This window comes from Canis aureus, chromosome 35 (assembly GCF_053574225.1).
Source record: "Canis aureus isolate CA01 chromosome 35, VMU_Caureus_v.1.0, whole genome shotgun sequence".
Classification (NCBI taxonomy): domain Eukaryota; kingdom Metazoa; phylum Chordata; class Mammalia; order Carnivora; family Canidae; genus Canis; species Canis aureus.
This window is the reverse complement of record NC_135645.1, coordinates 26,822,793-26,839,180: the sequence shown is the minus strand read 5'-3', so window position 1 is coordinate 26,839,180 and position 16,388 is coordinate 26,822,793. Positions and strand designations below refer to the sequence as shown.

The 16,388-nt window shown below is 36.3% G+C and overlaps 1 protein-coding gene across 23 annotated transcripts in view; it reads left to right on the top strand.

Annotated features, from left to right (window-relative positions):
• Positions 1–16,388, top strand: part of EPHA6 (EPH receptor A6) — an 887,621-nt gene that overhangs the window by 679,570 nt on the left and 191,663 nt on the right. Inside the window, exon 14 of one of the 23 annotated variants that reach the window (XM_077884580.1) lies at positions 16,140–16,307. The exons of the other annotated variants lie outside the window; for them this stretch is intronic. Within the exon in view, the coding sequence (XP_077740706.1) occupies positions 16,140–16,144 (5 nt within the window). The 3' untranslated portion in view covers positions 16,145–16,307. Of the gene's footprint in view, positions 1–16,139; positions 16,308–16,388 lie in introns of those variants that run through there. 23 annotated transcript variants of the gene reach the window in all.

Here is a 16,388-nt window from a genome sequence, read left to right as displayed (position 1 = left end):
GGCTTGGGGTGTTGGTGAATGTTTGAGGTAGCCCCTGAGAAAAGCATGAAGGAAAACTGGGAAAAATTAGAAAGACTGTGAGTATGACTGGAGACACAGGGGCCCCCGAGGGTGCTGTGAAGGACGTGGGAGAAAGTGCCCCTGGCAGCGTGGAAGTGCCCGGAGGTGCAACCAGGGAAAGGAAGGGCGTGAGGCAGCAAAAAGAGAAGAGATTGTGAGTTTTTATATTTTCTCTCTTCTCCTAAAGGCCTTCAAATTTACTATTTGCTGTTACCAAGAACAGAGATGAATTACTTGTGCAGTTTCTGGACTCTCACTGGATTCTCAGGATATTTACTGCACAGCATTTGCCACTAGGAATTATAACGTATACATATTGATGAATAGAGAATGAACCAAGTGTGACCATAACAAATAGGAACAAGATGACATAATCGGGTAGCCCCGTGTATCTCTGTCTGTTCAAGCAGCACTGGGGCTAATTGGGATCACCGGTTTATATTCTTCTGGAGTGTACGTCCCTATTTACAACAGAGAATACACTTTTTCTGTATTCAGGAGAAATTTGTTCTTGTTCCTCCCAGGTTATCTGGTCTCCTCAAGGTCATCCAATCTAATCACCTTCCTAGATCTGCCTCTAACTTATGGTCTCTTTCCCATGGTTCTCTCCTCTCCCTAACCAGCCTGCTAATTATTGGGTAGACTGTAATAAGATGGAACAGGTTAAAACATCCTAGTAACAAGTTGCTCAAGGTGACGATAACACTGTAAGCTGTAAGAACTAGGAGAGAAAAAGGAATATAAATGCAATTTTATACATACATAATGTTGCCTTTTCATACTTTGAAATCAAGTTGAATAGAATCATCGAGACGGTGAAATCTTACTCATTTCCAAAAATAAAAATTCCTTTGAAATCATTCATGGTGTAATTTTTTTCTGGTAAACGGTTGATGATATTAAATTTGAGAAGGGCTGTGGATAATTCTATACAATCGACATGGATTTGCATTCATGAACTCAGGAGAATAAGAACCATCCTGCCAGACAGGAGGTTCAGGCAATCAGTCATCACTCAGGAACTTTTACCAGGTTCCCAATGGTCTTACGTAGGCCTGGATAAAGACCAGCAGAAGTCTTAATCACTGAAAATGGTTATGGGCTGCTTGCATATGTGACGTGTAATAAAAAAATTATCCATAAACTTAATGCATAGAAATCTGGCAAGCTTCTGATTTCATCTCATGATGAGTATTTAATGCTCATTTTGTTGCTGTTGGAATATGTTCCGATGATTTTTCTCCAGTTTTCATTTTGATATAATTTCAGACTTACAAAGTCATGAAAATAATATAGTTCCCATATAGACTTCACTCAGTTGCCCTTGATGCTAATATTTTACATAACCATGGGACTATCATCAAAGACAAGAAATAATTATCAGTACGAAACTAGTTACCAAACTACAGAATTTTATTCAGATTCTATCAGCCTTTCCACTACTGTCCTCCATCTGTTCCAGGATCTCACCCAAGCTCCCATATTGCAGTTAAGTATTGTGTCTCCTCAGTATCTTCCAATCTGTGACAATTCTTCAGTATTACGTTGTGTCTTACGACCTGGACATTTTTCAAGAGCACTCGTCAGTTACTTTGTAGAATGTCCCTCAGTCTGGGTGTCTGTTGTTTCTCTATCACTTGATTTGCAGTTATGCATTTTTGGCAGGAGTATCACAGAAGTTACGTGCCTTTCTGAGTGCATTATATCGGGGGGAACATGATGTCCATATGTCTTATTCCTGGCATGTCAATGTGGATCACTTGGTTAAGGTGATGTCTTCTAGATTATCTGTTGTAAAGTTACTTTTCCCCTTTTGTAATAATATAGATTTGGGGGGAGATAATCTAGGCTATACAAATACCCTGTTTCTCAAACTTTTCCCTACTAATTTTATAATCCATAGTGTAGATCTTACCTGTACAAATTACTACCATTGCATTCTAAGGGTGATTATTCTGTTTCCCTATTTTTTCTACATTTATTACTCAGAATACTTCTTTAAGGAAGAGTTATACTTTAGAATATTCTATAAATGGAATTATATGATAGGAAGCCTGTTGAGTTTTTTTTTTTTTTTTAACAGGATGCACTTGAGATTCATTCACATTTGTTTTTACCATTGAGCAGTATTTCATTGTATGGATGCACCATAGTTTGGATATGCATTCAGTGGTTGAGGGATGTCTGGTTTGTTTCCAGTTTAGGTGATTACTAATAAAACTGCTCTGAACATCAATGCATAGGTTTTTGTGTGAACATATATCAAATTTCTCTTGGGTGAATGCTTAGGTATGAAATGACTGGCTCAAATAATATGTGTTAAAATTTTGTAAGAAACTGTCAAAATGTTTTACAAATTGGCTATACCATTTTATATTCCCACAAATAATTTTAGGTTTTGGTTCTATGCTACCAACAATACTTGGTTGTAACTTTTTAAAAACATTGGTCCATTCTAGTGAATCTAAATTGATATCTAATTGCCATTTTAATTTGCATTCTCTAATGACTATTAATTTTGATCATCTTTTCATATATTTATTTGCTCTCCATATATATCTTCTTGGTGAAGTGTGTCTGGATTTTTGCCCATTTTTTGCATTGGGTTAGTTTTTTCTTAATATTGAGTTTTTGAAGTATTATTTATTTTTTAAGATTTTATTTATTTATTCATGAGAAACACAGAAAGAGAGGCAGAGACATAGACAAGGGAGAAGCAGGCTCCGTCTGGGGAGGCTGATGCAGGACTCGATCCCAGGACCCCAGGGTCCAAAGGCAGACGCTCAACCACTGAGTCACCCAGGCATTCCTTGAATTTTTGAAGTTGTAAAAAATATTTTCTACATACAGTTCTTTGTCATAAATATGACTTGTAGATATTTTTCCAGCTCATAGCTTGTTTGTTGTTGTTGTTTTTAATTCTATAAAAAGTGTCTTTAACAGAGTAACCTTTTTTAAGATTTTGGTAATATCTAATTTATAATTTTTTTTCTTTATGGATTATGCTTCCTGGTTTGATATCTAAAAACTTTACTTAGGGGCACCTCAGTGGCTTAGTCGGGAAAGCATCAGGTCAGGCCATGATCTCAGGGTCCTGGGATTGAGCCCTGGTTTGGCTCTGCTCTCAACGGGGAGTCTGCTTGTCCCTCTCCCTCTCCTTCTGTCCCTCCAACTACTCACTCACACTCTCTCTCTCATATAAATAAAATCTTTTTAAATTTTTAAAAACTAAAAACTTGATCTAATGCCAAAATCACAAGGGTTTTCATTCTGTCCTCTAGAAGTTTTATAGCTTTGTACTTTAAATGTAAGTCTGTGATCCATTTTGAGTCAATTTTGTGTAAAATGTGAGCTATGGGCCAAAGTTCTGTTTTTGTTTTTGTTTTTGTTTTTTTTAATATTAACCATTTCATCACCATTTGTTGAATTAGTTTTGTTTGTTTGTTTGTTTGTTTGTTTGTTTGATGAAGCTGTTTTTGCTTCTTTTTTGGTTTCCTTCTTTGTCTGAAATCCTTCAATGAAAAAAAAAAAAAAGGAAATCCTTCAATGGCTTTCCTCTACCCACAGGACAGAAGTCCTACTGCTGAATACAGAAATTCAAGGTTCTGTCTGATTGACTCCCACTCACAACGTATCTTTAGCCTTATCTCCTCCCTTTTGTACCTTTTAGTTTATATTCTGTTAACAGTGAACCACTAGTAATTTCCCCCAAACAAACCATGCTGTTTCTTATTACACATGTTTGATCATCCTTGGCCCTCTATATGGAAAATTCTCTCTCTACTTACAAGGGGATGACTTAGCTTATATGAAACATCCTTTCTTCTCTCTGTAGTGGGTTAGACATCTGCGCTACACTTATCATGTTGTCCTGTAATCACCATTTACACGCATGGCCCAGAAATCTGCTGTTTTCTTAGCCCTTACACTATAGCATTGGGCCCCTAGCACCCTTTTCCAATGCTGCTGAGGTTTTTTTTCTGGGACAGTCCCACCAGTCTGCTAGCTGTTACTTGTTGGGGCTCACTCTTACCTACACACTACTAGCCCAGCCACTGCGCATCAGGAGAACAAAACTAGCCTGTCATTTATGAATTTATCTGGGGTCATTTTGCTGGGCCCTGTACTGAGTGAAGCAAGGAAATAGGCTTTCTCTGTCTCCTTGGTACCTCAGTTTTTCATTTGGGTACCAAAGCTGCACTCATATACTCTGAACAGCTAGAAACTCTCTGGACCAGTTTCATTTGGTTTATGATGACCCTTAATTTCCTGCTAATAAAAGGTTAGGCTCTGTACCGGCTACCTCATTGTCTCCACTTCATCTTAATTTTCTGTCCTAGCTCTACTTCACTCTCCCCTCAATCTCTCTCTAGCCTTCCAAATTTCTGATATACATCTCCTCTTGTGTATTTTAAATCTATTTGCTTTTGAATGGAAGAGGAATGGGAATTTAGGGGAAGCCATGATCTGTTGAGGACAGTCTTTATCTTATTGTGGTGCCTAGCATGGTGCTGAGCATAGAGCAAACAGTACGTTATAGGTGGATGAAAGAAAATAGTAAGAAAAGAGGAAAAGGAAGGAAAGGACATAGAATAAAAACAAGAGAAAGAAGAAAGAGATAAAGAAGGAACCTACTTTTTCAGTCATCAAACCCAGTTTTAAATCTGAAGAATCTCTAATATTGTTCACATTTATTTATATGAAATTGGCAGCTTTTGTCATGATTGTGCTTCTGTGTACTTTGGCAGATTCTCTTTCCTCTGAACAGCAATCATATTTTAGCTGTTCTTGTCCTCTGAAATTTTAGCTACCTACTACATTGCATTATCATCATTTAGGTGCATGTCTTTTTCTGCTGTAGACCAGAATCAACTTGAAAGTAGGAGCTCAACTAACTCATCTTTATGTACCTCTACATTACCTAGTCTAGGTCGTCTGTGTTGTAGCACTCAGTCCCACCTTCAGAACGGATGAAGAAATATGGTAGTGTGTTTCCTATGCCTGAGAAATAAAGTAGACATGACTTAGTCCACTTGTGATTAAGATACAACAACCGAATGATGTGAATTTATTGACATTTTTATTAGGTTACATCAATCACTATGAGTGAATTTATTCATTTTCTACTCATCACAAATGTCAACCAAAGACATCAGTGATTTTTTTTCCTCCTTTTCATTCAGATGCAAAGGCTATTTCAGGATCATTAGCCCTGAAAATAATGCATTAACCTTTCCCCTAAACATTAATGGCATGATTTTCTTGAAATAAGTTCAGTTTTCATTTTGGCATAGCCATATATTATATGAGACATGCTATTGTATTTGATACAGCAATCCATAAATATAAAAAGCGATAGCACCTCCACGACTTTATCACCATTTTGTGAACCTAATCACTGAAGTATTCTATTACACTGGAATGAAGTATACAAAAATGCCTTCCATTAGCCACAGTTTCTGTGATTTAATGATTTCTTTAATATAGGTTATATATCACTGCAAGAAATCCCAGGATATTCCCAGTGGAAAACAGGTCTAGAAAGGAAGTACAAGCTGCTAGAGAAATTCAAGCACGGAGAGGGGCCTCTTAAAGAAAGGAAGAATCAAGGCTGAACCTAGAAAGATTTCTTTGCTTGTTCCAAAAATTGGAGAAAGTAGTTATTTCCCTAAAAGAGAATTTGTAATTAATATACTTACTTCTTTCCTTTTAGCTAAATAGATTTACTAAAACAAAAACAAAAGATTCCCTTATGTTAATTTCAATGTTCCAGATTTTTCTGCCTAATTGAATCAATATTCCTAGGTCGTAGAGTTGACTGGTAACAGATTCAGAAAATAGTTCATACTACCTCCAAGTAAAACATTTGGAAGACTACATTTATCACATGATCAAAGTTTTAATTCTACAACATGGAAAGCTTAAAATTATTATTTTTTTAACAAGATGGTACAAATGAAACAGTTCCTATAGTTAAAATAATGCTACCAGTCATTTGTTATATTCCCCAGGTTTTAGCTACAGGGAAGTCCTCAGTTGCTAGAGAAACCCACCCTTCAGTCCAATGATCGATGCCTACCTTTCTCACTAATAAGAAATTGAGAACTGGCCAGGAAAGCAGGAAAAAAAAAAAAAGGTTTGTAAGGAAGCTAGTATGAATGGAGCAAACCCCTTTCTAAATCCAATTTGAATTCCTTCAAAAGCTTAAGAAAGACCTAGTTGTAAATTTAATGGTTGAAGGGCATGTTATTGCTTGTGTTAAAGATGTCTCCTTTAAAATGGGGGGGGGGATTTATTTTAAAAAATAATATGTTATTCAAGACATTATGTAGAAAACCGCCAATTAGAATCTTGATGTCAATCATAGGAAGAGGAAGTAAACCTACGTCAAACATTAACTTCAATGGGGAACATTAGAGCAGATACGGCAGTAAATAGTTCTGTAGTTTCTAAATTTTGTCCAGAAGGCACTTCCTCACTGATGCAGAAATAACAATACACTAATTATCTAGTTATAAACACTACATGCTGGTACCACAGAAATATAGATCTTTCATAAAAACAGTGCTCTATTGTGAACTTTTGGAAAGTAGGGAACATTCTTTGCTTTATCCCATTTCAGCTTTCAAAAATTTTCATAGGGAGCCTCTAGTTTCTGTTAGTGAGGGAAACCTGTATTCTGATTTTCAAGAGCTATAACTTCCTTTTGTGTTTGTAAATGTCTCAGAACCTTTTTATTTGCCCAAATTGAACTCTGTCTTACAAAAACATTGCTCTCAGCGGTCAAGTTAGATATAATTAAGAACACATTAGGGAACATGTTAATGTCTGTCTACTTTGTGACTCATACCTTTCATACCTTAAAGAAATCTTTCCTAAACCTAATCCAATGGCCTCGTAACTCCTCTTCTTGATTTGTTTGCCCTTATCACAACCCATCTTTCATACTCGAAGTATGAAAAATCACTCTGAGTAATTTTTGAAAAAACAAACAATGTGCAAACTGCACTTAGAAAAAAAAAATTTGAAGTCTTTACTTTGGCTTGGAATGCCTTTAATGATCTAGACCCTACTTACTTCTTAAATGTTATCTTCCATGTACATCCCTTCTTACCACTCTGTATGTAGACCATCTAAGCCGTCGTAGGACCATCCAGACCATCTGTGTGCCTTGAACACACCCAGCCTACTGCTGCCTCAGGGCCCCACATGTTCTTGTTCACTGCTATGACCTTCCAAGAAACCGTCTCCACATTGGCATCTGAAAACTTGAAGTCCCTACCTCCTCATCCCAGACACTCATTACCCTTTATCTTTATTGTCTTCCCTTCTACATATAATTTTATGAAATTATATAGGCTTTATTTTGATGTGCTCAGAATATTCTGCACCAAGGAAAGTTCTGGGGCATATACAGATGTTAACACTCAAAGGAGAGTAGCTTTATAAATTAACAAACCATTTTAAGAATGATATCATTAAAACAGTACTGTACTAGCATTTCTGGAATTCCCAGTTTTACTCATGCCATTATTTTGGCACATTACCCAACACAGATTGTTTGATAGATTATTCAGTCTAAAACTTAAAATGTAGACTAAAGCATATTCCGTAAAATATTTTTATAATATATAAAATTACATGTAATAGGATTCTTATTTGTTTATAATTATTTATAAAACAGGCATATAATTGATATAAATACTCTGGAATTGGGATTATATAGTAAATAATGAAATTATCAAACACTGCATATGTTGAGAATTATGTAGGGAAGTCTTTCCAGTTTAGATGGATTAGCCTGTTTGCAATTTAGTTAATAAAAATGAACCTCAAAGAAAAGCTTAAAGCAGGACATTTTTAAAAAGTAAATTAATTTTACAAAGTATATTTGCTGAAAAGCAAGGTGAATTTTTTTAATTAAATGGTTTCCCAAAAAAAATAAAAAATAAAAAAAAAATAAATGGTTTCCCAAAATAGCAAACTTACTATTAACTTAATAGTTTTTTGGTCCAATAAAATTATTTTCTAAACCAAGTTTATTATGTGGGAGAGAACATACCAAAAATATAATAGTGCTTATTTTTGGATTACAGCTTTAAAAAATTTTGTTTGTTTGTTTTCATCTTTGTATTTTGCATATTGTCTGTGCTTCCTAAAATAAATGAATATCATGTTGGTATTTTGTTTCTAAGCTGTAATGTAAAATATCTTTATATTAAATTGAATAGTCTTATTAAATTGCCACTTTTATAGGTGAGAAATTGTTAAATGTAGGGAATTTCATATGGCTCTACCTAAGAGTTGGGTTCCATTTCTAATAAACTCAATTTGCAAGTCAGTTGGCCAAGTTATAAATGGAATGTTATGTGAATGCATAATTTTTCATAAATGAACCCTTGAAACAATTGAGGGAAACCAAATAAAATAGTAAATTAACCCGTGACATAAGCCCAACTCATCCTAATTTAAGGATATTTTGTTTTTATTAAAACAAAAGTAATTTATTGAGCCTCATAACTGAAAAATGTAGTAATCCAAGAATAGCTAGATGCAGGAGCTAAACAACAGTGAAACTACTGATAGATGATAGATAGATGGATAGATAGACAGATAGATAGCCAACCTCTACTTTTCTCTGCATGCTCCTTTTGGCTTCCGTTTTAAGCAAATTCTTTCTACTTATTAGAAAGATGACTCACTGCAGATCTATTGACTAAATTGTCCCTAGTTGGGCCACATGCCCATCTTTGGTGTAATTGTATCCAGGTGGATGGGATGCTCTGGCCAGACTGTGTGACATACCTCCCCCTCTAGAAGGAGACACTGGCAGGAATAGCTTGGAACCAGAAAAGGACATTTGCCAAAAGGAAAGACAACAATGAAGTAATGGTGTTCACTCTGGACTTTTTGTAAAAATCTCTAGAAAATTAATTTGTTTCATTTTGATAGTTATAGGCATGACTCTATGCTTATATGTATAATCTATATATCACAATAGTAGACACTATCAGATTTGCAGGGTGACTCATAAAATAAAAGACCAGGAAGAAAGGCAAATATTTTAGGAAAACAAATACATTGTTAACAGCAACAGTTCAAGGTAACTATGATTACATTCTTCATTAACTACAATTTTATGTTTTCTTTCAATAGCTGCTTATAAGAGGAGCTAAGGAAATAAGTAGATCTTTTTACTATTTAAAGTTATACTTAAAATAAAAAAATAGAGAGTGAAATTAAGTACCTGCCATTTAAAAAAATATTGTTAAACATAAAATGTGATTATTCTTCTCCCATCCAATTCCATCCCCTAGAGTTAATCCCTATTAATCCAGAGATAAGCTTCCTAAATCTTCTATACATGTATATGTCTGCATCTCTAGCTGTCCCTGTCTATACATTGTTTTGTGCACAAAACCAGAATCATGCTATAAAAGTTAGTTTCAGTATCTTTTAATTGGCCGTTATATTACTTAGTATTACGCTGGACGATGAGTAACAGAACAACTATAATCATGGTGCCATAAATTAAGATAGAAATTTACTTCTTCCTCACATCGAGGTCTGGCTAGACAGTACAGAGGTTTGTGACAGTTCCACGATCATTAGGGAGCCAGTTTCTTTCCACCGCACTTGTCCATTCTCCTCAGCTTAGAACCTCAGCCTCCGAGCCCAGGATGATGCCCTACCTCTGGCTGTTCCGTCTACCTCCAGCCAGCAGGCGGGAAGAGGCTGCTTGCTGGTCACATTAAAGATATTCCGTGAAAGTTGTGTGGACCGCAGGGGGGCCTGGAAATTCAGTCCTCCCGTTAGTGATCGTGTTGTCCAAATTAGTCATGCCTTTTTATTTTTCTGTATTTTCTGATGTTTTGACATCTGGGACTTGTTGATCCTAAAGAGACTGCCCCTCCAGGGCAGCCAATTCCTGGAGATGGTGGAGGACTCACTTGCAAGTGGGCCTGTCCTATGCAAGCCGATCAATACAAAGCCAATACCTCCACAAAGCCAATACCCCCAACCACCTCCTATATTCAACTCTCCCATCCCAAACTATTATCACCCTATCCTCGTCACCCCAGAGCCAAGTATCAGACAACTGGGGGCAGCCCCTACACCCTGAAGCCCCTAGACATCATTTCAGCTAGCCAAGTGTAAGCTTGCTTGGCTATTTACATTGCCTCGCCCATTTCTTCCTGCTAAAACCCCAGCAGAGGCTCTGGTCCACATCTTCCCATCACTCTTGTTCCCTCCTGACCAACCCTGGTGCTTCTCATGGGGCCCTATGTGGTTTGCTGTGTCTCCTGTTTCTAGGAATCTTGGAGTATAAAGATGTAGTCCTGCATGATTAACATTTTTAGACTATCATTTGACCTCACCTGGTCAAAGCAAATCCTGAATAGGATTTATTTTAAAACATCACCAGATAGTATTGAATGCTGCACACCACTAAGATCACAGAATCAAAACCCTTTGAAAAGGTGAATTTTATGGTATGTGAATTACATCTCAATTAAAAAAATAAAAAAAAACAAGTGGGCCCTTTTACAGTAGAAAAATGAAATAATAGGTATTGGGGGATGATAGCCATGCTACAACAATATTGTGTTCCAGATTCATATGGATAAATATCCCTCTTTTTCATGTCTGCGCTAACTTACGTGGTTGTATTTTATTTAATCTTTCATTTAACAGTAAACATTTAGGTGGTTTCCCTTTTTTCTTCTTATACACCATGCTATATGCCACATTGCACTTTTATTATCACATGATAGATTCCTAGAAGTATAATTCTTAAGTCAAAAGATGAGTGATACTCTTTTAAAATAGATATTGCAAATTACTTTCCAAAATATTGTACCAATTTAGGATCCTTTTAAAAGACTGAATGCTCATTGATTTTTACTTAGTTCTACGTGTCACTCCACTTTTTAATAATTTTTACCCATTCCATTGGTTATAAAAACACCTCAGTATTGTTTTAACTTGCATACCTTTGACTATATATGTTAATCTAGCATTATTGTTTATGTATATTGGCCATTTTCATCTCTTTCCCTGACAATTGCCTATTTGTGCCCCTCTTTATTAACCTGGGTTATATAACTCATTATTAACTAGAGACATTGATATTAACCTACTATCTCTGTTTGGAAATGTATGAGATAGTCTCTTCATCTTCTGTGACCCCAAGTATGTCCAAGAATATGTCTTCTCTGAGTTAATCCCGACTGGCTCTCATGTGCCCTTGAGAACCAAAAATTCATTTTTTCTCCACTTCAGGGTAGTTCTTTTCAGTTCTTTCTTTGAAAATTGCTTCTCCTCAATTTTTTTTTCACTCCTGCTGGAACTCACAGAGTATGCACACTAGATAACCTGAATCTGGCCTCTTTTATATTTTGTATCTTAACTCAAGATTTTCCATTCTCATGTGATTTTAGGATAGTTCTTCCTGAGGCACCTGGGTGGCTCGATCAATTAAGCGTCTGACTTGTTTCAGCTCAGGTTGTGATCCCCTCGGTCATGATCTCATGGGTGATAAGATTGAGCCCCACCTCGGGCTCCATGCTCAGAGGGGAGTCTGCTTGAGATTCTTTCCATCTGCCCCTCCCTCCACACACTCTTTCTCTCTCTCTCTCTCTCTCTCTCTAAAATAAATAATCTTTAAAAAATAGTTCTTCCATATTTTTAAAAATGAATATTGAATTTTCAGTAGTGTCCTTTTTTAAAAAAAACAAATTTCTTTGGTGCACTTTCCTTTTTCCTTTACAAGATCTCATTGTATTCTCTTAAGAATTCTCAGCACACTTTTTAAATGACTCTTCTGTGTCATCAACTATAGCTGCTTTAGAAGAGCCTTCTGCTGCAGTTGTTCAGATTGGTGTCTGTTGTTCAACGCCACTTACCTCTTCTTTCCTGATTCATCCAGAGGATGGACTCCCTCAACAAGTACAGGGTGAGAAGTAATAGATTTGACAATTAATGAGATGTTAATCAGACTTTCTTTTCTGGGGTATAACTTATCTGCTGAACCAGAGGGGACAGAAAAAGAGACCACTTGATTTATCAGAGGTTCTGCAGCTGAGCTGAGAGGCTTTTTTCCCAGGTGGCTGAAGGCTCCTCAAGGAGGAGCAAACAACACAGGCAGCAAACTGCAGCAGAACTTCCTATCTTATGATAAGATCATCCACTCAGCTCCTGGCTTCCACAGACAGTCTCAGAACTGGGAGTCCTCACCTCAGGTTCTGCATGGAGCTGAGCCTTTACTGGGCCACCGGCTACTTGTCATTCATTCATTAAGTAAATCTCAGACATTACTGACTTTTTCCCCCTCATGTATTTATTGGCTATCTCTCCCAATGCCACGGCTGTCTGTCTCTTGTCCTCTTTCCTGCTTCTGCAGCACTTCTGTCTTCTACATGCATGAGTATATATTGCCTGCATATGCATCTGTAAGGCAATGTTACTGTATCTTAGAAAAGAAAGATGGAAGTACAGAACTCAAATACAAAAGCTAACCTTACACCTAAAGGAGCTAGAGAAAAAACAGCAAAGAGATCCTATACCCAAGAGAAGAAGGAAGTTAATAAAGATTCGAGCAGAACGAAATCGAGACCAGAAGAACTGTGGAACAGATCAACAAAACCAGGAGTTGGTTCTTTGAAAGAATTAATAGATAAACCATTAGCCAGCCTTATTAAAAAGAAGAGAGAGAAGACTCAAATTAATAAAATCATGAATGAGAAAGGAGAGATCACTACCAACACCAAGGAAATACAAACGATTTTAAAAACATATTATGAACACCTATACGCCAATAAATTAGACAATCTAGGAGAAATGGACGCATTCCTGGAAAGCCACAAACTACCAAAACTGAAACAGGAAGAAATAGAAAACCTGAACAGGCCAATAACCAGGGAGGAAATTGAAGCAGTCATCAAAAACCTCCCAAGACACAAGAGTCCAGGGCCAGATGGCTTCCCAGGGGAATTCTATCAAACGTTTAAAGAAGAAACCATACCTATTCTACTAAAGCTGTTTGGAAAGATAGAAAGAGATGGAGTACTTCCAAATTCGTTCCATGAGGCCAGCATCACCTTAATTCCAAAACCAGACAAAGACCCCACCAAAAAGGAGAATTACAGACCAATATCCCTGATGAACATGGATGCAAAAATTCTCAACAAGATACTAGCCAATAGGATCCAACAGTACATTAAAAAAATTATTCACCATGACCAAGTAGGATTTATCCCCGGGACACAAGGCTGGTTCAACACTCGTAAAACAATCAATGTGATTCATCATATCAGCAAGAGAAAAACCAAGAACCATATGATCCTCTCGTTAGATGCAGAGAAAGCATTTGACAAACTACAGCATCCATTCCTGATCAAAACTCTTCAGAGTGTAGGGATAGAGGGAACATTCCTCGACATCTTAAAAGCCATCTACGAAAAGCCCACAGCAAATATCATTCTCAATGGGGAAGCACTGGGAGCCTTTCCCCTAAGATCAGGAACAAGACAGGGATGTCCACTCTCACCACTGCTGTTCAACATAGTACTGGAAGTCCTAGCCTCAGCAATCAGACAACAAAAAGACATTAAAGGCATTCAAATTGGCAAAGAAGAAGTCAAACTCTCCCTCTTCGCCGATGACATGATACTCTACCTAGAAAACCCAAAAGCCTCCACCCCAAGATTGCTAGAACTCATACAGCAATTTGGCAGTGTGGCAGGATACAAAATCAATGCCCAGAAATCAGTGGCATTTCTATACACTAACAATGAGACTGAAGAAAGAGAAATTAAGGAGTCAATCCCGTTTACAATTGCACCCAAAAGCATAAGATATCTAGGAATAAACCTAACCAAAGAGGTAAAGGATCTATACCCTAAAAACTATAGAACACTTCTGAAAGAAATTGAGGAAGACGCAAAGAGATGGAAAAATATTCCATGCTCATGGATTGGCAGAATTAATATTGTGAAAATGTCAATGTTACCAGGGCAATTTACACGTTTAATGCAATCCTTATCAAAATACCATGGACTTTCTTCAGAGAGTTACAACAAATTATTCTAAGATTTGTGTGGAATCAGAAAAGACCCCGAATAGCCAGGGGAATTTTAAAAAAGAAAACCATAGCTGGGGGCATCACAATGCCAGATTTCAGATTGTACTACAAAGCTGTGGTCATCAAGACAGTGTGGTCCTGGCACAAAAACAGACACATAGATCAATGGAACAGAATAGAGAACCCAGAAGTGGAGCCTCAACTTTAAAAGGCTTTGATAGGGGCATCTGGGTGTCTCGGTGGTTGAGCATCTGCCTTCAGCTCAGGTCATGATCCTGGAGTCCGGGATCAAGTCCCACATCGGGCTCCCTGCAGGGAGCCTGCTTCTCCCTCTGCTTGTGTCTCTGCCTCTCTCTCTCTTGGGTCTCTCATGAATAAATAAAAATAAAATATTAAAAAATTAAAAATAAAAAAATAAAAGGCTTTGATAAAATATATCTAAGCCTTTTATCAGAAATGTATAAAAAAGTTACCTGTGAGGAGCAGGAGGGTTACAAGGACTGCTAGACTGTTTTTGTTGTTATTTAATACCATTTTGAAGTATTTGTAGTTTTAACTTTATGCTTGTCATGCTTCATAATAATATTGACAATTCTATTATGTAGGCCTTATAAAATATTATATTATGTTAAATAGTGTATTAAATATAGAATTAAATATTATATTAAATATATTTATGTTATAAATTATTAGATTGTGTATAAAATATTATAGTTAAATTTTTTCACAGTAAAATGTAAATTGGCAGAATTATACATTTTTAATGCTGACTATATGGTCCAGTTATTTTTTTATGGACACTTTGTTTGCCTTAAGTAAACAGAGCAAACATTAAAAATAGCATATTCACAAAAATGGGCCATGAAGCCAGTTCAGCTAAAATAAAGGCAAATTTTTAAAATTTTCTCAGAACCTCTAGGTGCAGGATATTGCTGCATGATGCACGGTTGACATTTAAAGAAAGAATCAATAGATGAAAATTGCAATTCATGTTAAGTATTAAAAACCATGATACAGAAGTCATGACAAAAATTGCCATCCAACATTTTCTTTTCCCAAAAGGTAAATAGTTCATACTTAATGGATTATGCAAAAGAAAAAAAAGGAAGAAGAAAACAGTAACATTTTGTTGAATTTTATCAATATACAGAATTACTATTAAATGTTGAAAGATCTCTGAAGCTAATGTCAAATGTAAAGAAGTTGTCAGCAGCTATTATACCCTTTATGATCAGTTGTTGCATAATCAGAGGCCATAGAAGAATGGAAGCTTAGGCATGGTCCATGTAAATGCCTGGCATATGCAGCACCTAGAGGTGGGGGGAAATATCATTTGCAATGTCAGAAAAGAGAGTAGAAAGAGAAGGATAGAGGTGACTTGCATCAGCATGAGGTGATATCCATGAATGTCAAGCCATCTACTGAGAGAGAAGTGGCTTGTAGACAGTAATGAAGACCAGAAGAGCCTCCGGAGTCTCCTGCCAAAATTCACTTTTTTTGAAGATATAATTTTGTTTCACTAGTGCATAAATAAATCAATTGAATAAGTATCAAGAATAATCTGAGCAGTCAAGAACACTGCTTGAAGTCCACTATGTTAATCAGATGCCATGATTTATAAAGTTCATTAAAGGTATCCAAGGAAAATTAGCGTAAGGAAAAAAAATCAAGTAATTCTGCATTTGTAGAAATATTAACAATATCATTCTTACAGATGATTATTATAACCTGTATTGTATTACAGCTTTCCAAGAGAGAGGAAAATATATAATGAAATAGCTATGTGTGTGATTTATAAATTCTGAAGGAAAGTTTTCAAATTCTGCTTTCTAAATAATTGACTTCTTTAAATCATAATACATAAGCTCTGATGGTAACTAAATATCAGAATATAACTTGAATGTGTTAGTTATTAATGTAATAAAATATAAGAATTTATAAATTATGAATACAAATAAACAGTCCTACATGTCTATTAAAATTTTTAAATTTTCAGGATGACTGGGTGGCTCAGTGGCTGAGCATCTGCCTTCAGTTCAGGTCGTGATCCCGGAATTCCAGGATCAAGTCCCACATCGGGCTCCCTATGGGGAGCCTGCTTCTCTTTCTGCCTCTCTCTCTGTGTCTCTCTGAACAAATAAATAAAATCTTAATTTTTTTTTAATTTTCAAGTTCTTGTCACTGGAAAACATCATAAAGATAGAAAGAGCCTTTATAGAATTTGTCAAGTAAATACTAGAAACAA